We start from the raw sequence: 21,533 nt of genomic DNA on the forward strand, positions 1-21,533 counted from the left end.
TTAGCTTCAACCCTAACCCCAGCCCAGCACATGTTGGCAGAAATCTGTTGCAGCATGACATTCACCATCTGGAAATCCCTTGTCCCAGGAACTGTGGCTTTGTGACATCAGGTCACGATGCCACAGATCTCCTCTGGAGTGCCTCAAATATCCTCCCAGGCACAGGTCCTTTGTCTGTTCTCACTGACGCTCCTTTTGCCCCTGGGCAGCCCAGGGTCTGTTTGGTTTTCCTTGCCCAGCAGCACTGGATTTTCTCTCCCAAATCTCTGCACCATGCTGTCTGGATCTATTTTCTTCCAAGAGGAATTGCTGGCTAACGAGCAAGATTGCAAGTGCCTCTTTTATTCAGCTAAGCATGAACGGCATCCCACAGTGGAGCATCACTGGAGCCACGAGTTATCCCAGAGCTCTTAACTTTGCAACCACTTGCGCTGACTGGCAACCACCTTTCCAGGATGAGATCTCCTCCAGGCTCTGTGTCCTCCAAGTAGGCAGAAACGCTGCCAGCGCTGGTACTACCAGAGCTTTCTGAAGGTGCAAACCTGGGACAGGGACTCAGTTTATTTAGTGAGTCCACCCAGAGATCTCATCTAAAGGTCATCTGTTAGTACCTTTAACAGTGGAAATCCATTTTGTGTGCATGCATCACAGGCATCAAATCATTCAGGTCAGGTTTTCCAACCAATATAGTGATTATATTTAGTCTTTGCTAAACATTTAGTGAGTTTAGCACTTAGTCTATCAAGCTCTTAAAAAATACACTTTCAGCTCCGGGGTTTCTACTTTGTGGATTCAAAAGTAAATTCAGAGCCAGGCAGCTTTTAAAAACAAAAATCAAATTAATAAATGTAGCTATATCTAGACAAAAAGGAAAGTTCTTAATAAAATTACACACTTTGAACATGAGGGACAGAGCTTATAGGCATATATACAAAATCATTTAATCCCTTTATAGTAATTAAAACTCTCCCATTTGTCTATAAATTCTTAGCTCATATCTGAAAACAGAAGAAAGTGCCTTTGAAACTCAGCTGTCAGTGCATTGGGGAAGAGATGAGGTTTTGGACAATTCTATGATAAAAACCTACAACAGCCTTCCCCAAGCTTTTGCACATCATCCCTGCCTGAGGAAACCCATCCATCCCAGCACCGCTCCTGGGCACCATTCGCTCCTGTTGATCTTGTGAGCAGGGCGTAATCCTCCCACAAATGCCCCCAGCGCCACAGAGAAAGCAAACTCAGTTTGATAAATCCCGTGCTTCAGCATTAGACTGTACTTTTGCATGGCAGCTGCAGCTTCAGATCCCCCTCCACCTCCTCAATAACTGGATTTTGATTGCGTGAAAAGCCACATTTAAAAAATATAATGACAAGCCCCATGCAGGCACACACTGAAAGAACTCAGTAATGCAAGTGCTGAACATGGATGCGTCTGCACGGTCTCCTCTCCTTGGCTGCTTTCCAGACCACTCTCTTGCCAACCATGACAGTTTGCTTTTACATGGCCCATTTTTCCTTACTGCTCCTGTTTGTTTCCCTAAACTCAGAAAAAGCAGCCTGTGGAGTTGGCACTTGGTGTCTGCAGCAGAAAGCAGCGTCTCTCCCAGATCCAAACGCAGTTTGTCAACTTTGGTCTGGCTCCTCGGCTGCTCACCATGGGCTGCACGGTGCCGTGGCTGGTTGCACCACTGAGGAGCACTGCTTTGTGAGCTGCTCCTCTTGCCCAAAGCACTCTCCTTCCTGTCCCCACCACCCCCCTTTTCCAATCCCCATCAGCACTGGCGAAGGTTCAAGCCCAAGCATTGGTCTCCAACCCCACACCTCTGCCTCCTAACAGCCATGTAGATGAGCAGCATCCTTCTCTATTATCCTTCTTGTGTTAAAGAGTTTAATCAAAAGTGGGAACAATTGTTATATCCCTTATTTTTCATATTCATGTGTTGCAATTATTGTCCCAAGTTTGTGTTCTGTATTTCTGCCACAGCAAACTGATCTGATGTATGGAGGTTTGGGTAAAAATGCTCTGAACACACCGAGCTCTCCTTCCACAGATCCTCCTTCTCCTGAGCTGCTGCTGAATGCATATATTCTGAAAGGAGATTAGGACCAGGGCACTAATGGAAGGACGAGAATCGTTCATTTTAACAGCCATTGAAAAAGGATTATAGCTTTCCATTTTTTCTTGGGCACAAAGGTCAAGTCATCCATCCCCTTTGTTAAAATGCTTTAATTCTGCACAAATTGGACTGGACATGCAAGAGATTTATTTCTAGACATGGAGATGTTATTAGATTTTGTTTCACCACATCATGTTAAAGAAGACAGCACAGATATTTTCTTCCTTTCCCCAAACCTAAAAGAGAATGGAAAGAAGAGCTGTGCCCAGGGCTACTCTGCACCAATATTATTAAAATGCATGTTCCTGAGGGACAAGTGATTGAAAATGGTTGCAAAAGGGGCTGGTACTGAACAGTCACGCCTGAAACACATGAATTACAAGACCACCAGTGCGGACTGTAACAAAGGCAAGAGTTGCAACAAATCTACCAGTACTGACACTGTGTTCACAATGAAGTTTATATGAGAGCCTGAGTCAGCCTCTCACGTGGAAGGAGAAACTAAAGGTAGGCAACAAGGATGCTCATCAGGGTGAATTCCTAATGATGTCTACAAGCATTTTGGGCTTGATTTCACTGGAGATAGAATTTTTTTCCCAGTATTTCTTTGGTGGGGGGTGGTGGAAAGCAGCAGCTACGGATGCATTCACTCTACCCCTGGCTCCTCAGACACAGCGGCCATTCAAACAGGCTGGTCCAGAAGATGAACGCTTCTGTTACAGCTTTGTTTCCTAAGGAAGTCCAGCAGGATCCTGCCTAGCTACTGACATGTCCTTTACAAAACCTTACCAGGCATCAGCAAATGAAAACTGAGCTTGGAAATACGTTTACCACCACCAAGGTTGTTTTCCTCCCTCTCCATTAAAGTCTCTTATCTGAGGTACTAAGGAAGCGGCTTGCACAGCACTCAGCACTGCAAAATCCTGGGATTCCCAGCTCCAATTTCCCCATTCAAGCACAGATGTTACCTTTTTTTCCTATTCACATCCTTGAAGAATGTCATCTAATCACATGCACTTCATCAAAACATCATTTTTTTTTTTCCTCCACAGATGTCTCTCTTTGGAGTCTGTTGCCAGCATTCAAAAACAGCAAGAAGCCCAGTAGGGACCTCAAGTGAGTTTTGAGGGCAACCGACAGTGTTTGCACGGAGGACACACCTGTTTCTGGAGGCTTCAAAGGCAGCCTGCTTTGGTGAACAGGTAATATCTCCAGCTTGACATTTTCCAAAGTGGCAGCTAAAAGCTGAGTTGCTTCTAATAAGGAGCAGTGCTCTGTACTCGTACCATCAATGGAGAGAATATGGTCACCAACATGCAACGCGCCACATCTGCAAAGGAAACAGCAAGAGAGTTAATTATACACATGGCCAAAATCCATGTCCTTACAGTTGGGAACAGAAACATACAAAATCCAACTATAAATTGTTGTGTGAATTCATGTGAATTTTTTTTCATATCTCCTTTTTTTTTACTTCCAATTTGAACCTTAGGTTCAAGCGTTGCCCAAAACACCAACTAAGACAGTTCGTGCTTGAGTCAGTGCTGCTGGTGGCTTGGGAAAGATCTTTTTAATAGTGCCCACTCATAGCTAGTCTGGATGGCTGAGGGCTCAGCCAGCAGTGTAGCTAAGTCGTACAAGCCAACAGTTCAGCTCAGCAACACAACTAACCACAGCTAGGGCTGCATCACAGTCTGTCTTTCTGCATCCCCATGTAAAGGGTGACTAGCTGACTTGCCCATCAGGAAAAGGCTCTAGCCAGAAGTCTCCAGAATAGGCATTTGCCATTCCACAGCTCCAGGGCAGTCAGATCTGAGGTTTTTAAAACAAGAGCTCAGCTTTCACATGCACTGAGTTACATTCATTCCCGGTGAGGAGTGTCCACTGGTGTTGGGTCAGATATTTTTAGCATGCTCAGTGCTAAGAACATGTGGACATGGCCATTTCAAGGTGAGGCAGGGAAGAATGGTATATAACTAACAAGGGGACAAAAAAGCAGCAAAGAAAGGAAAAGCAGAGCTAGGAGCAGCCTGTTCAGATCTGTACCTGTCCACCACGCTGGCTGGCTTGATCTTGTCGATGACAATGACCTGCTTGTTCCGGTGCATGGTTGTCATCAGTGTGATTCCTAGCGTAGACCCCGGAGTCTTTGCTATTTCAACTAGTAAAGGACCTGAAGCATTTGCTACAGTATCTGCAAAACAAGAGAGCATCTGAAGACACTTCTCATACAGCCTTTTCCATTTCTAAATGCAAGGGGTTGGCCAATAGTGCTGACTTGTCATGTGTATCAGCAAACCTGTAGTTCCGACATCCTACATTTTATATCACGCAGTAACTTAACAAAGAAGTAAACTCAAGAAGCAAAATTGCTTCTGCACAAAATATGTATGATAATGAAGTGAAGAGATATTACAACAATTCACACATGGAAACAACCCCCCTGCCTCTTTTCTTGGGGTTAAATAGCAAGATCGAGGAAGAGATTGCTCAAAGACTGTGCAGCAGTCACATCAACAGTATTAAAAGCACAAAAAAGGAAGATCAGAAAGACATTGTTGTTATAGGCTTCTTCCCAAACAAACAAAAAAAGGCACAAAGAAACAGGACCCCACTTTCTGAAGTACTCAGAAGTCTTGTATGCTTCAGCACCAGCTTTGAAATATCGCCTCAACTGCTCGTTTCAGCTCCTCCAGTGTGACAGTGGGAGCAGAGACACAGTGCTACCTACCTGCATGCTTACAAAAGCCTCCTCTCTCTCATCAGACAATACAGGGGTAACTCATGTTTAAAAGAGGCATTTCTGCAATAAGCTTAATAGATGCTGTAAGTGAGACTGTGAAACTCCTACGAAATTGCACCTGTTAGCATAAGCCTGCACCATACCTATTCATCTCTTCTGAGGAAGGGGGAGGAAAAAGAAAGCCTGTGTCTCTGGCTGATTAGACAGAAATGCCCTCCACCTTTATTATACACGTTTGCTTCCAGATTACCTAAAGCCATCGTAAAAAGGCTGGATTCACAAACATGTTATCACCACCACACAACCCACAACCAGCACCCCATGTGGAGTTTGATCCCCCCACAAGAGCACTTCACAGACACCCAGCCACCTGCTTCGAAGGAAAGGCCAGCAGAGCCCTCCGAGAGCCTGATGCCTCCTAAGCCCTTAATTATTCATAGTAAGGCTTTTCTCTTCCAAAGCTATGCTCCGCTAAAAACGCTGATCCTACTTGGCTCCAAAACTTGATGCATGGCTCATTCTTGCTCTCTGATAAATGGGAGCATTGATGCAAATCTCGAAAGCTAAGCTGCAGTGAGGTCTTTCCTGAGATTTGTTGAAGATGCTGAGTCTCTGGAGACAGAAATTTCGCTTGGAAAGTTCACCTGGGGATCAGGCAGGGGATGTTCAGGCTTTGGTCTACTCGCAGTGCCCTTTTTCCCAGGGGAGGAAGGAGGAGGAATGAGCCATTTTAAAGGTTATGCAGGCTTCAAATAAAACACTGTTTATTCTCTGTTGAAAAGGACCACTGGGGAGACCTGCAGGCCCTAGCAAAAAGAACAGCCCCATTCAATCAAAAGATACACAAAGCACCCAGCTAAAGCTTGCAGAAGGTACACTTAAGCCTTCGTTAGCAAAGAAAGCACCAAGAGACCGAGGATCTCTTCCAACAGCAAACACCAGCTATATGTTGGTTTTGCAGCCCATGTGTGTCCAGCACATAACCTTTGAAGAGGGACAGAAACTTGTATTTCTCCAGCTGAAGGGAAGGAGATAGGAAAAAAAAAAATATGGAAAAAAGCTTGCTGGAGTAGTAGACCTTTCTTTGCAAGGAAAATACCTACTCCTCTCGGTTTTACGCAGCATCCAAGCTTCTTGGCTTTGCCAAGTGTTTCCCAGGGTGGGTCTCAGCACAATGATGAGAGGAAAGGGCTTTGGGTACCTTCTCCCATGCCAGGATCTAGGTATCAATAAGACTGTAGGAAATCACAGTCCTGCCTCCAGCCCACGGTCCCTCCTCCCACTGCACACAGCATGGGCCACCCTGCCATCCCCTTTAATTCTCATCTCCAGTGGCATAGATGAGAATTGCTCCAAATCCATTTTATAGAGGCATTTGTCAGGGAAATACCAGCCAAGCCTCTATTAATTATTCTAGGGAAAGATTTGGCACAAATCAAAGGTCAGGAGTCTGCAATTTAGCAATATTTGTGAGGCGTGATTAACACGGGGCTATTACATCCAAGCTAATTTAAAAAGAAACACGGAGAGACCAGGGCAGACCATGCAATAACCTTACTGTAGGGAGTCAATTCGTGTTGCTGCTTTGGCACCACAAGGTGTTCTTGCACCATCACGCACAGCTGCAACCTCAGCCAGCATCTGTGGAAAAGGCATCCACAGCTCTCCTGCGTTTCACAGCAAATCTTGCCTTACTTAAAGCAAGATCCTTTCTTGCAAGCCAAGAGACTCTAAGCAGTTGTTTTGGAGGCTCAGCATTCAGGAGATATTCAACTCAAATGCTGCTCAGCATGCACTGAGGGCCAAAAATCACACCATTGCAGAACAAGCAACACTGATGCCAGTAACAGAGTTTAATATGGATACAGCAGCTTGCATCATTTCGCTAGGGTTTTGTTACCAAGGAACAGAAAAACCATGTATGCATACGCTGCCTTGCATGGCTGGGCAGATTTTCCTGTAAGGGTTTGAAAGTGTTTTCCAAGCAATGAATTGTGCTTCCCAGAGGAGGACGGTACCATTTTACAGATTGGGAAACTGAGGCACAGCTGTCACACAACTTGTCCAAAAATATATACTTGTTTAGTGGATAGTCAGACAGGGTCCCAAAGACCCATTCCCCTTTGCTGGATGAATAATGTTACATCTCCTGACGTTGCCGGGGGGAAAGCACACATGCTCTCTTCAACCATCTTCAGAAACAATAGTTTTAGTAACCAAATAAACCCTTAAGCCCTCCACCTTTTTGAAGACATCAGCTCTTTTTAGGTGGCATTGACTAAATTAATAGGATAAATGAATTGGATAGAACCCTGTTAAAATTCAGTATCAGCAGCTCTGGCCTGAATCAGTCAACATCTGCCCCCCAAACCTGCCCTGCATTTTTCCTTCCAAACCCAAATTCCAGCCATTTCAAAATGTTCAGGTGGAAATTCAGCAGCCACCAGGTGACTCACTACAGGTCTAATCAACCCTCTAACCTTCTCCACCAAAACAGAAAGAGGAAAGCCTACCAAAACTTGCTCAAGTACAGCGAATCCTATCGCTCTGTCCACCTGGTTGACCCCAGGACACAAAGGGCTGTGCAAAACCTGCTCACACCCACAAGCTTGAGGGGTACTCACCAATATCGTGATGGATACAAGGGAAACAGTCTGCTCCAGGCAGTCAGACACCCCAGTGCCAAAGGTACAGGAGAGCTGGTTACCCCATCACTCAAAGCTGGGGGTTGGCAGGTATTTTCTAAAAGATCATTCTCTCAGCAGCTTATTTTGGAGGAAATACTGTGGGGTTTTTTTCCCTTCTTGCACTAGGTTTCCTTGAGCCTCACCTGGCTTTGCTCACCTCCCTAAGGAGGGACGGCTCTTGTAACCAGGCTGGAGAGCGTTATGAGCACTTGCCCGGGGAATAAGTGAGGTGTGCTGGTAGGGATGATTTTTTCCCTGCTGTAATGCCTTTGGGGGAGAAAGGGGGGGGCAAGGGGCGGGAAGGAAAAAGAGACACACACCCCTTGAAAATACAAACAAAATAAACCAAAACCTCCTAGAAGAACCAAACCAGGGAGATGCCCCCTTCCTGACACAGCCCAGCGGCTCGTGATCCTCTGGCTTCATGGGCGTGGAGGCATTTGACTTCATGGGCCGCTCTTCAGGCCCTACCCCCTGCCACCGCTCAGCAGACGCCAAGCGGTCACCCCTCTGTGGGACACTACCAGCCCTCCACTCCATCAGCAGAAGAGCCCTGCAGGCCTATAAATCTTCAGCCTAAAAATGAATGGTTGGAGGGGCAGCCAGGGGAAGGCAGAGGAGGAGAAGGACACAGAAAATCACTTTGCTCATTCGTCATCTCTGGCAGAGAGCTTCCCGCCTCCATGAGTCAACCCTAAAGGCTTGCAGCCCAGTGCCTCGTGTCATGGCACACACAGCTTATTTACAGAGTAACTATTCAAATGCCACCAGCTTCTGGCTGATCAGTTTATTTGTTGGTTTTTTACTTTTTTCCTCCCTTTTTTAAAATGCCCATAAGATAGAGTGTCACCGTGGGAAAGCATCTATTTATTGCAATGTTTATCTGGCAAAGGGCAGAGATTTTCCCGATGCCCAAGGGAGGTGCATGCCCAGTTTGCACTCCTTTTAAATGGAAATGGCAAATAAATTTAATTCCTTTGGTGGCCTTGAGAAATCTCAGCCAATTTGATTAAAAGCCTGCCGCGGCCACATCCTACACTGGCCTCCCTGGTGAAAGCCTGACAGCCAGGGGATGCTCAGTGGCTATGGCAAGCAGCTGCCACGTCCCTCGCACTGAGGGCAGGGCTGGTGCCATGCAGCTCATCCTCAGTGCACAGTTTTCACTGAGAAACCACGCAGCCAGCTGGGGAACGCCGTGATTCAACACTCCCCCACAGCAGCCTTGGTCTCTCACCAAGGACAGATGCGGAAAACCAAATTTCCTTCCCCGAGGGTCAGCCCACTCCACCCCAGTGTGTACGGCTGCAGCAGAGAGTGAGCGCGATGTAAAAACCTCTGTTTTCCCTGGGGATGAACAGGCCAAGCCCCACTTGATGGTGGCATCCCCAGCTCTTATAATGAATCAGCTGAACTGTGCAGTCACTTTTGCCCCCAGCCCTTTCACCAAGTTTCCAAAATGGGAATTAAGGGTGGTCCCTTCAGGCTAATAACATCTCCACACTACTTCCAGCACCTGCTCTTCCCTTCCCTCATCATCTTCCTGTGGCTGGTAAAGAGAATGTCTCTAATAGTTGTGATTTGGGGATGATGCACTCATCTCCCGTTGCAGTTATTAGCTGTTGCCTGGCAAAACTGTCTGCAGAGATTGTTTTAAGCTACACATTCTGCATCATCTTGCCTTAAAAGAAAGCAGGGAAAGTATATCCCTTTAGGGGGTTGGGGAGAAGCACTCTCTATGCAGAAATTATCTAAGAAAGGGGCTGTTTTTACATCTTGGGAAGTATCTGGTTGTGGTCCACTGTACAGCAACACAAGATGGAGAATCACTGCATAAAACCCTGCCATCGCTCTGTGTTCACTCAACCCTAACAGTTTTAGGTGGAAGAGTTACTCAAGAAGAAATACCAAGACACCTTCATGGCTATTTTCGCTCCAAGTCAGGTTTTAAAACAATCAACTTTCTGCAACATAGGCACCAGGGGACTGTACAAACAACAAAACCCCAAAAAAGCCCGTTTCCCACGCAGCATTAATTGTTTGCTACTGTTCAGACTTGATAGCTCTGTGCAAAATCCCTCCTTAACTCCACCCGCCCCTTCCTCTTACTGACTGCTGTGGAGTTACCACAATCACAATCATACAGAAAGGTAGAAAATAGGGTTTGGGTAGTTTCCATTTTCCATCATTTAAGCATTTCCTCTTTTTCATGAATACCAGCCAATTTCTAAAGAGAAGCTGCTCCTGTAGCATGGCAGAAGCCAGGCAACGTGCAGGCAACTGCCAAGGCATCAGGTTTTCCTTCCAGCTCTCCCAGCGGAGTACGTGTCTGCATGGCACACGGCTACCCAGGTCCTGTCAGCCTCCTCCCCCAGGGGAGACCCAGTATGTCCACGCTTGTGGAGTTTCTGCCGAAAGGAAAGGGGAAGCCTGGGGGCAGGAGACTGAAAAGGAAGCAGAAAGCCCTCAGGGCTGGCACGAGGAGCTCCCTTATCCTGGTGCAACCCTCTTGCACATTGCACGGAGCGAGTTCTGGCGTTCTCAGCCCTCTTTCCTTGGGGGTGGCATGGTATTAAACTCTCTCAGCTGCAGATCCTTTTTATTTCCCTCCTCACTGACAAATGAGAAAACAACCCGATATCACCACGGACTCCTATTCCTCACTGGATCCTAGGCCCAGATGTGCTGGACTGGTTTGCATGATTTGCAGAAAAGACTCCAACCTAGGCCAGCCTGTGGCTCCAGTGGAGGCAGAAACCCCTCTGGAGACGTATATGCAACATCAAAATCTAACGCACAGCTCAACAAGCTTCCAGAATCAACACAGCTTCGGACTCTGTGGTAACCTTAAACTCATTAACGATGCTCCCTGCAGTAACAGCTGTGTGTCACAAAGCCAGCTCAAAATGACTTTACAGTAGCTAATAATAAACCCTTTCCCAGGGCTTGAAACTGAAAATCAAATGGAAAAAAAACCACCAACCCTCCAAACCCTCAAACTTAATATCTACTGTGTAGAATACTTTTTAGAAATACCCATCCTCTGCCCTCCAGTAAATTCTGTCTTATTTGGGGTCAATCAGTTGATCACCCCTCATTTATTTCAGAAGCAGATCTGAACTAATGTTTCTAAGAAAGGGAATAGCTCCAGAATCAAGCAGGGTCAAAATTCAGAACTGAAGCCACAGCAAGTCTCTGCCTGCTTGCAGCTCACTCCCCTGCATGCATTTAATAGCAATATTTGCAGTGCTGGCAGAGTGCTCCAGCCCCCTTTAACTCCGACTTCTCCTATGCCCTCTTTGCCTACATTAAAAAAATCCCCTTCTTCCCCCTCCTCTAAAACCAGTCATCACTCCCATGGAGACACATCATTGGATAAGGGCATTTCAAATGCATTCAACTAAGCCGGCTTTGAACTCTACCCCCTACACCCACGTTGGCAGCGCACTGCTCGGCAATTTTTCCACTGAAACTGAGTATCCCAGTTACTGTGTCTAGTTTCACATACTTTCCAGGCAATCAGAGAAAACGCCACCACAACCATCTTGGCCTTACCCATGATGGTCACATCATACTCGATCTGGAAGAGTGCCTCCTGGCTGCACTGCCGCAGGATGTTGAGGGCGTCAGCGTGGGTCATGCTGTGCAGAGGGATCCCATCGACGCTCAGCAGCCTGTCCCCAATTTTCAAGGACCCTTCCCTGTAGGAAGCCACAGGCAAAAGGGTTTTTTGTATATATGTATTTATTTATATTTAGATATATTTTCTATATATATTTATATATCTATCTATATTTTGTATATAAAATATATTTATATATTTTGTGTGTGTATTCTACATATCTGTGTGTATATATTAAAAAAAGCCAATTACTTTGATCTTGTAGGAATTGAACACTCCTTGGGACAATACTTTGGGTTATTTATAGTACCAGGCCAGTACTAAATTAGTCGCATGAGAATAGACAGACTGCCTCCTGCTTTCTAACACAGCATCAGCTCTTCATCTGCACAAGGTTAATTAAGTGGCTGCCTCTGGAAGAGGAGTTTCTGCTTATAACTATAACACTTACAGATAGGTCAGCCTATGAGCACGGGACCCATCCTCCCCACACACCACAGGTCCCACACCACCTGTGTCGTTCCACACCACCAGCATGAGAAGCCTTGGGGAGGCACCAGCAAGGAGGACAAGACAGACACACATCCAAGAGCATGGTGCGAGCTGCTGGTCTGTCTTGTGAAAGCAAATATTGGAGGTGCAACACGAGCATTACCTGTCTGCTGGGCCACCAGGCCTCACGTAGGTGAGCACCAGCGGTCTGGACTTGTGCCAGTCTTCATGGGCTCCCCCTGTAATCAAACCGGGAAAGCCGTAAGTCACTGGAGGTTTGAAAGTCTGAATGAGAGTGCTGAGAAAGGAGAGACATTTATCACGTAACAGCTGACACAGCCTGAAAGCAAAAAGACTGCCCTGGATTAGGCAGCCAGCAGTCCTTGAAGGCTGCACGGGATGCTCTCCAGGGCACGCTTTCGCTAAGGTTTATGACGTTCATCTTCTTACTTTTCTCTTCCCACTTCCCAAATCACCTCTGCCAGTGCTTGTCCCCTCTTTGTTTTTCACTGGAGAAGCTACTAACCTCTCAGCACAAAGCCAAAGCTGTTGCCTTCCTTGTAGAGGGACACCTCGATGGTCTTGGGAATAATGCCAGCACTGCTTTCTGGCACTAAAGGAAAAGAGGAAAACCCAGTTATCCCCAGATAAACCTTTTCCATGCCACCCTGCAAAATAATACCAAAACTCATCCAAACAGCACTGAAATTAAAGTCCAGTCCAATACCCATATTGTATCTTCCCTGTTTGGAGGCAAAAAGAGCCCAACCTGGACGCATGAACCTTCGTCAGAGCCAACCATCATGTTTTAGGATGATTTCACCAGCTCAGTGTTGTGCATCTCCCCTCAAATTTGTCTTGGTAATACTCTGACATTCAACTAAAACTGTCTCGTTTATCAACTGGCTTTAATGCGTTCAGCATTATGCAAAAACCAGAAGCTTCTGCCGCAGATGGAAACTTATTAAAAAAAACCAGCAGCAACGTAAGGAATCAAGTCACCGGCTGACCTTAAAGAAAATGAAAATCCCAAATCCTCAGTGCAAAAGGTTGGGCATTTTTCCCTTACTTCTCATATTTTGACTTTAAAAAAAGATTAAGTGAATCCTTTAAACTGATCCTCAGGGCAATTCAGTAATTTTACGTTAAATACACAGTACTATTTAATGTACAAAAGTAAAGAGAAAAAGGAAGAAACTGTTTTCATCTCTTGCCATCCCCTGCTATTTAATGTTTTATCGAACTACTGCAGTGAATATGGGACAATTTCCCAGTCTTCTCCATCCAGAACCACACATGGCATTTCAGCCTGGTCCATTCCGAAAAGATCAATTCCTAATCTTCAAACCAAGTGCAATGAATGGCCACAAGGATAATCAGAAAAAAGACTAAGAGCTTGAATTCAACCTGGCAAATTGGAGCTGAAGGCTCCCCTAGGCATGTCCGCGCTAGCGTTTCCCCTTGGCCCAGGAGGGGGTTTTTGAAGTGAATTTCCCCACTGTCCTCACTGACCACATTGGTCCTCACTGCCAAGCACCCTGAGGGCTTGCAACCTGCACCCAAATTAGGGTTAAACTAACCCTTAAACTAACCCAAAAGATGTACAGTGGAGGCATGGTACCTCCTTACAGGCAGGAAGCCCTGGGGACCAGGCTACAGCGAGGCCAAATAAACCCCCAAAACACTGTCCCCCATGCAGCCACTTTGCTCCTGCTGCTGTGTACAGACTGCTAACAGGGACACAGCCTAGAAATACTCCAGAAGGGAAAAGCTCAGGGCACAGGAAGGCTCCCAACTAAGGGGTAATAATCACATACCAAGAAAAGGGTATAAAGCATCCACAAATGAGTTCGGAAACCATCCAATTTCTGTCCTAAGCATCCAAGCGTGAAGTTCTGCAACAGCCTTTCGTAAGATCAGTGGGGAGCGGTGAAACCTAAGCTAATGTTAACGCAGGGCTTGGTTTATTTATGAAAAGGATGATATGACACAGTGGCCTGATAACTAGACTTGGACTTGCAAGGTCTCTTCCAAAGCAGGAAATTACAAAGTGGAAAGAAAAATTCAACCCACAAGCACAAGCTATTGAATTGCACTATATTTCTGCTCTTTGCCTAGGGAAAGAGAGAGAAAGAGAGAGGCAGGCAGGTGCACACAACAATAACAAACCCTCACCGCAGATATAAGCCCACAGTGAACTGGAGCAAGGCAATAATTGACAATTCCCCGTATTTTGCAGTGTCTCTTTGTTTGGATTGGTCATAAACAGCATCAATAATCTCACTGGAGAGAAGTCACTATTTCAGTGTGCTCTTCCTGCTCATTCAGAGGTGGGGACATTTTGCATCGCTGCTATTGATTGAGCCATGCGGTATGGGCACTGCTCCTTAACTGGTAAATACAGCTTATCAGATTCCTGATAGCCAGGCTCACAGCTAAGGGGAAAGGTTAAGAGTTGTCATCTCTAGTGAGCATGAGAACATGGAAAACTTGAGCCACAGTTTGTTTTACCAGGGCTGTACGCAAAAGCTAACTAACATTTACAGCAGAACAGAGGGGGATGATGGATAGAGATTCAGCTAATTCAGATTATATTTTTTTTCCTTCTTAGGGCTTTATAATGTCATTTATAGATTCCATACTTTTCATGTAAAGGCAGCAGCTATAGCAAAACTATGAAGTGTAAGATAGCTTCCTATCTGGGGCAAAATGTTTAGATTTCATTAGTTTTGTTTTTCCTGTTGTCTTATTTTTAGTTGTTCTATTTCTTCTGCCCAATCATCCTCTGATTGATCTGGGTAACTGAGTAATAACTGGGGAGATCATTTTCACAACAGAAAGACTGTGATGAGAAACTGTATCAAGGAATTTGTTTTAATCAGAACAAAGAAATGAGCGCAAGACCACACAGTCTCCCACGTCAGGACACAACCCCTGTTAATGTGAGTTGGGCTTGCCAGCTTCGGCCGGGGCCCCTTAGCTGGAAAGCAGATTGCTTCTGTTTCCCTTCTGAAAACACAAAACATTTCAAAGCATCTTGAGGAGTAACAGCACTTGCCGCAGTTCAGAAAAGAGGATCTGGCGATACATGCTTAGGACTGAATAAAACCTCCGGTAGCCACAATCCAAGAGGAGAAAAAGGAAAACAAGCTGAAGCAGCATCAGGAGGCAGATTGGCCTGTGCTACCAAGTCACTCCGAGGCAAGACAGACCTAATCAGCCATCTCCCTCCGGTGTGCATGAACAGGCACCCACTGTGCTGGAAAAAGCCTCTGCTCCGACTGCACACAGCTCTGCAACATCTACTGCGGCACTGCGAGCAGATGAAGGCAGAATGTCAAAATGCCCCTGGATACTGCCTTGGCCATGACGGCTAATGCACAAGCAAGCCCATCTGTACCCCAGGACAAAAAGCAGCCAAGAAAAGAGAGTAGCTTTGTCAGAGAGGCACCCACCGGCTGGCGGAAGCTCATACTCTACTTCCAGCACTACCCTTTCGCCCACGTTTTTCAGCAGGCTTATGATCTCATCATGCCGCAGCTTGGTCAGGTTAATGCCATTCACTGACTTGATGTAATCCCCAACGTTCAGCTGGTCACTTCTGTGAAGAAAAAAAAAAAAAAAAGCAGCGGTAGCACAAAGTCTCTGCTATGCTCAGTCTGGACGTGTCTGGTGAACCTTTGGAACTGGAGGACTTCCTGAACAAGCCACCAACGTTGGGCTGATCTTAGCTGTCTGACTGCATGTGCCTGCTATCAGAGAGAAGTGCTAAAACTGAAGCTATCTATCTTTCCCAGTGACAAGTGTTCAGATCTGTACATACAGCAACAATCACGGTATACGTGTTCACAACCTCTCTTTTTGTTGCTCAATTCCCATTCATGTAGAGCAATCAGTCACAGAGAAGCATACCAACAGCTGTCTGGAAAAAAAAATCCAGCATGGAAAAAGAAAACATTTTTCCTTTTGCCTGTTTTCTGCAAAATTCTTCAATTACTCCTTCCCTTTCTCTGCTTCTTGGAGCCTTTCTTCTCCCATTCCTTTTCTGAGCCAATAACATTACTTACACACTTGGTATTCAGAACAGATACAATATTAAACCACTTAGCTTGATCAAGATGTATTGTACCACGCAGCTCTCCTGACAAGGCTGCCTAATTTCACAGAATCCCAAATATCCCTACACAAAATTTCAGAGCATAATTGCACAGAGCATGGGAAATAACTCAAAATAGACGATGTTCTACTCACCGAAGCAACAACTTTGCATTCTACGGCACTTGAAAAAAGGGAGCCGGGTGCCAACTATTTTAATTATAACCATACTCATTCAGTAGCTGGAACATGCAACTAACTCCTCTCCAGTTTTACTGTGCTCTCTGCACCCCATTTTGGTTTCTCACCTTGCAGCCAGTCCTCCTGGCCTCAGATTGGAGACTCTTGGTTTTCCATCTTTGTCCGTGCCACCTGAAATGGTTAACCCAAGGGTGCTTCCTTCCTTCTTAATCAGCTCCACGATGGTGACCCCTCTGAACTCCTCTGAAAGATCAGGAATAAAGACAAACATCTCAGTGGAAGGCACATTCCTCCCAATCCCAAGGACACCCTTTTCCTACAGGTGGTGGGAGAGCAGACCAGATTTAGACAATTAGCTTCAGTTTATTTAAAACGAAGTTGTGAAACAGAAGTGTGTCCTGGTGGACCCGCAGCAGTGGAGGGAAAGTGTTGCATGCATGTCTTGCAGGCAAGACCAAGCAGGACAAGGCAGAGTGAGGGCTTCTGAGAGCATAAAAACCTTTGTGTTTCAAGGTGCTGGAGGCAGTGGAAGGACTCAAAACCAGGGTGATGGGATCTGGGCAGTGGTCTAGGGACACTACGTCAGGAATTATGTTTGCTATGGAGCGGGGTGGGTGTTAGGAGGGCTGCATGACAGGCAGTCACAGTTACCAGGTAGGAAGATGCTGTGGACCTGCAGTAGCTGCCTGGATGTACAGAACAAGGTGGCTCTTAAAATACTGTGATTTTAAAAAAATATCATGAGACATCAATACAGTTGGGAGATAAAGAACATAATGTGGAGAGGGGGTGGGATCCTGCCATCAGCAGGGGAAGGAGGGGGGAGGCATGAACATTCATTCACAGCAGTTTCCCCACCCATCTGCACCTGGTCTAAGTTAAACTTCCTCCATATTGCCCACCTCGTCTACAGCTGGAATTGAAGACACGAGCCACTTTTAAAACATAACTAGTTCCACATGCACTGCAAGCCATAATACGTATGGCAGGGTCAGGGTTAGGGGATGCACACCCCACACCAGCTGCACCAGTGCTGCTTCTCCAGTTGCTGCAGGCAGCGTACTTTTTACATTCCTTTAGTCCAAGATGACACTCTTGTTTGTCCAGCACCACATATAAGCCCGACCTGATGCCAGTTTTGATCCCGTTACAGCTCATCTCTGGGTTTTACAAGAACAGGATCCCTAAACTATTCCAACTTCTGGATTTGACGTGGAGGAGGGGAGTAAGTTAGGAAGAGAGCCAGCACCTGCCCAAGGAAAGACCAAGAGCTCTGCGGACTTCGCAAAAGGCAGCTCCATGTTAATCCACGTGACGGCACTCGCACTCTTTGCTCAAAGGAGGACTAGCCCTGGGACAAATCAGATGACTTTCATGCCTTGCCAGAGCCTCCTCTAAGAAGCTTTTGCAAAATTTGTCTACAACATGATCCATCCACCTCCACCACCTCTAGTGTACTGAAATCTCCCACAATTTTACAGGAGGAAAACAGTCTCCCTCACACAGGACGCCTTTCTCCAAGACCGTGCAGGGGAAGGTGGTAATGGGCATTGGCAGCACATGGCAAACAGCAGTCCCACAGCTGTGGCCTAAAACCCAGGCTGCAAATGGCCCAAAAGGTTGTTTGCCCAGCAAACCCCATCAGGCTTAAATGAGATGCTCTATTTGGAGAGGGAACATTTGAAACCTTTTGCACACTATGATTTCCAGAGCAAGGCAGGGTCTCTTAAATAACATATTGACACAGAAGATTCATGCTGGTGCAGGGCTTCCCCCCTCCATCCTCTCTCACTGAGAGAAAACATGGTGTCATTTGGCACTGTGGTGCCTCATCACTAGCACTTTGCTCCTTGTGTAATGCCACCATGACACCAGAAATTGCACCTCACTTTGAGTCCTGACATGAACTACCTGTTTTGTAAAGCACTTTCAAGAGTAATCCATGCACTTGATTAACGCGAGTGGGGAACCTTTTTGCAATCTAGTGCCAGTCTGGAAGGTGTTCAGGCACTGCTGGGCACCCATTTAACGTGGCACTGGCAGCTTGTTGTAAAATGTCAGGTCCATAATGTTTCTGCTTTTTAAACTCAGTTTTGATCCCTTGCCAACTACAGTAACTTAGTTTTCAATTCACCAACCCGGGATCCCAGGGGCTGCCAGAAACTTTGCGGGGGCTCCCCACCGTGCTGGAAGGAACACCATCCGGCACTATCCTGCAAATTTCCTCTCAACTACAGACATGACTGATCAACACAGATGGTGCCGCAAGGGGAGATTATTAGCTCTTCAATAGGGTTTAATTTTGATCCTTGATAAGTGTTTAAAATGAGAACTCCCAGAGTGCAATTACCCATTGTTATGGGTTCAAGGAGAAATCACTGCTCCGAAAAAAGGCAAGTTCCTGAGATCAATCTATCAAGGTAAGCAATAAGGGATTTTGACCAATGCCGCTATAAATCTACTGCCGCTATCACAGACACACACAGATGTAAAAGTAAGCTGGTTAAGCAGGATCTGGTCCTTCAAGACATAATCTTTAAGTGCCATATGAGAGTAGTCTTGGATTTCTTCTATTGGTATATATGCTTGGATTTTCCTGCTCAAAGCATCTGAGGGCAGGAAGAGCACACCTGTATTTTGCCCTCCCCGTTGAGGTGCCTTGAGCTGGGGTTGTTGGACAGACTGGCTCTTGTGAGCAGGGAGTCAGCCTGTCTCCATCAGGGCTGTGGTACGGTGGCAACATGTTGCAGCAGCCCCAGAGAATGCAGAATATCCCCTAGAAAAATTGCCAAATGATGAAGCAACAGCCCCGTTTCCTCCACATCCCCTACAACACACTAAACCAAACCTGTGACTGGGTCACTAACGGTCAAAGTCAAAATCAAGCCCTGGGCTTTATTAGGAAGGAGATGAGTTGTCCAGAGCAGCCCCTCCAAACCTGCTGGCATGTCGCTGGCAGACAAAGCCCAGCACCAACGGCGGCAAACGTATTACCATTTCTCCACTCCCTCTTCAGCCCCCGGGGTTTTTTCTGCGTGGGAGGGTTTATCTCACACAAAAGTCTGCTGTGGCTGACTAAATGTCAAAATAAACTTAGTCACACGTGGGAAATACAAAGTCTGCCAGACACTGCCAGTCTCCCTCTGCGCCCAGCAAGCTCAGATGTGGCAGCGCTTCTTCCCTCTCTCCTTTGCTGCTGTTTTCCTCTTTCTGGGTGTCAGCCCAGCGCAGGAACCAGTCCTTTCCCAGCTCCCTGTAACCACCATCAACAGCTCCACGCCAGACTGTGATTGCAACATCCCACTCACTGAGATGAGTTACTACCATCCATTTCTGCCCTCCAGCAAAAGCCTTGCTGATAGATACACCAAAATGGGTGTTTGGGGGGGAGGGGGTTTACCCATTTCAGGGGTAGCCAGGTAAAGTGTAACGGATGTCCCGATGTTTTGGAGCAGGAGCTGATCCCCTCCTTTACCTGGGATGCTTTGCCTCCTGGAGACTAGGGCTGCGTCCATCCCACCAGAGTCCTTGCTCCCCTTCAAGTAAGGGCCATCGTCTGTGAGCAGAGCAAACACAGAAGCTGAAATTAGTACCAAAAGCAACAAACAACAGAACCAGACCACTTCAAAAAGTCTGTCCTGGTGACAGCAGAATTGGGATCACATCTGTATCACAGACTGTAGGCAAGACAAAAACATTACCAGCCCTGGCTTTACACTGCGCTGTGTGGGCTATCTTGCTTTTTAGAGAGGGAGGGAAAGAAACAAGAAGGCAATAACATTATCTGATTTATTCCTCTTGGAGCTAATCTGTTAGGAGAGAGCAAAATTCCCTTACTCCTATTGTTATGTGTGTGCTGGTTTTGGCTGGGATAGAGTTAATTTTCTTCATAGCAGCTCATATGGGGCTCTGTTTTGGATTTGTGCTAGAAACAGTGTTGATAACACAGGGATGCTGAGCAGTGCTGACGCAGAGTCAAGGCCTTTTCTGCTCCTCACCCCACCCCGCCAGCGAGCAGGCTGGGGGGTGCACAAGGAGCTGGGAGGGGACACAGCCGGGACAGCTGACCCCAACTGACCCAAGGGATATCCCACACCATATGACGTCATGCTCAGCATATAAAGCTGGGGGAAGAAGAAGGAAGGGGGGATGTTCAGAGTGATGGCGTTTGTCTTCCCAAGTCACTGTTACACATGATGGAGCCCTGCTTTCCTGGGGATGGCTGAACACCTGCCTGCCCATGGGAAGCAGTGAATGTATTCCTTGTTTTGTTTTGCTTGGGTGCGCGGCTTTTGCTTTACCTGTTAAACTGTCTTTATCTCAACCCATGAGTTTTCTCACCTTTGCTCTTCTGACTCTCTCCCCCATCCCACCAGGGGGAAGTGAGCGAGAGGCTGTGTGGGGCTTAGTTGCTGGCTGGGGTGAAACTATGACAATGTGGAACACCTGAGGACAGAGAAAGCTGTGGCATTAGTCTCAAGTTTTACACCTGTCATTATGCTTGTGAAGAAACTTATGGTCTTTGGAAATAGAGTTATACATCAGGACACTAACAGGGTACTAAATCACTACACTTGAACGCAATTGCCTATTCTTATAGATCCCATTATTTCAAAGTCACATTTTCCTGCTGCTGTTCCAGCCTCTGTACAACATAAAGAGCACCTTCTCTCAAGTGATTTTAAAAAAAAAAGTGAGAGGAAAGAGAAAATAGTATTATGCACTGTAAATGCACCGTCCAGCATAAGTTGAAATTTAAAGTATTTAAATATCTTTGTATTCTCCTATTGGAAGACTCCTATATGGCATAGAGGTTATTTGCAGAGAAGGCAGCATGCTTATACAGATTTCATTGCCATCCATCTAAAATGTCTATTTTTATGTCATTTCCTAAAAAGCCGGCACTTTTTCAATCAATAATTTCCAGTAACCACGTAGTATCAAATAACTCCCGTTCTCAGTGACCACATTCCTGGATTGCCCTTCCCAATTTTTCAATACCTGTGAAGGTTTAGAAGTTGTACGTGATAGTATAAATATGGGTTACTGAAAACCTTACCCATTTATTCCTATCCACAGCCCTTAAGTAACTTGTATTTAAGTTACAGAGAAATGTTTGTCTCGCTGCCTACAAAGGGAACAACGACTTTTGTTCAGCCCCATTCCAGACAGTGGTCTGTACAAAGAGAAATCAAAACCAATGTTCAGTTTGCTGGCAGCCCACTTTCCCCACAAACAGAAAAATGATGGTGTAAATTGAATCACGTGGGTTACACTTAAGCACTAGGAGGGGAATTTTGCTCAAGGGCTTGAACGTTTTTTTAAAAGTAAAATGAAATAAGGTTCCACCTAAAGTAATGTCCAAAAAAGCAAAATAAAAAAAAAAATTATCTAGTTTTAATTCTTGTTGCCCCAGCTGAAGTAATTTCACAAGTTGACAAACCTCAGTGAAAAGTTTTGGCTGACTCAAATCTGCAAGCATAAAAAGTTTCAGCTGAAAAATAAACATCATTTAGTTTTTCAGCCCAAATTTTGCAGCCCATAGAGGGACAATGTAGATATCCAGACCCTGGACTTTT

At 45.9% G+C, this 21,533-nt stretch overlaps 1 protein-coding gene across 3 annotated transcripts in view; it reads right to left on the bottom strand.

Annotated features, from left to right (window-relative positions):
* Positions 1–21,533, bottom strand: part of GRIP2 (glutamate receptor interacting protein 2) — a 301,282-nt gene that overhangs the window by 42,523 nt on the left and 237,226 nt on the right. For all 3 annotated transcript variants that reach the window (XM_076346436.1, XM_076346433.1, XM_076346434.1), the window contains exons 2-9: positions 19,430–19,510; positions 16,062–16,197; positions 15,114–15,259; positions 12,185–12,271; positions 11,822–11,897; positions 11,100–11,245; positions 4,164–4,311; positions 3,278–3,447 (exon numbers count right to left, since the gene is read on the bottom strand). In XM_076346436.1, coding sequence (XP_076202551.1) covers positions 3,278–3,447; positions 4,164–4,311; positions 11,100–11,245; positions 11,822–11,897; positions 12,185–12,271; positions 15,114–15,259; positions 16,062–16,197; positions 19,430–19,510 — 990 coding nt within the window. The remainder of the gene's footprint in view (positions 1–3,277; positions 3,448–4,163; positions 4,312–11,099; positions 11,246–11,821; positions 11,898–12,184; positions 12,272–15,113; positions 15,260–16,061; positions 16,198–19,429; positions 19,511–21,533) is intronic.

The sequence above is a fragment of the Aptenodytes patagonicus genome, chromosome 8 (genome assembly GCF_965638725.1).
Source record: "Aptenodytes patagonicus chromosome 8, bAptPat1.pri.cur, whole genome shotgun sequence".
NCBI classification, from domain to species: Eukaryota; Metazoa; Chordata; class Aves; order Sphenisciformes; family Spheniscidae; genus Aptenodytes; species Aptenodytes patagonicus.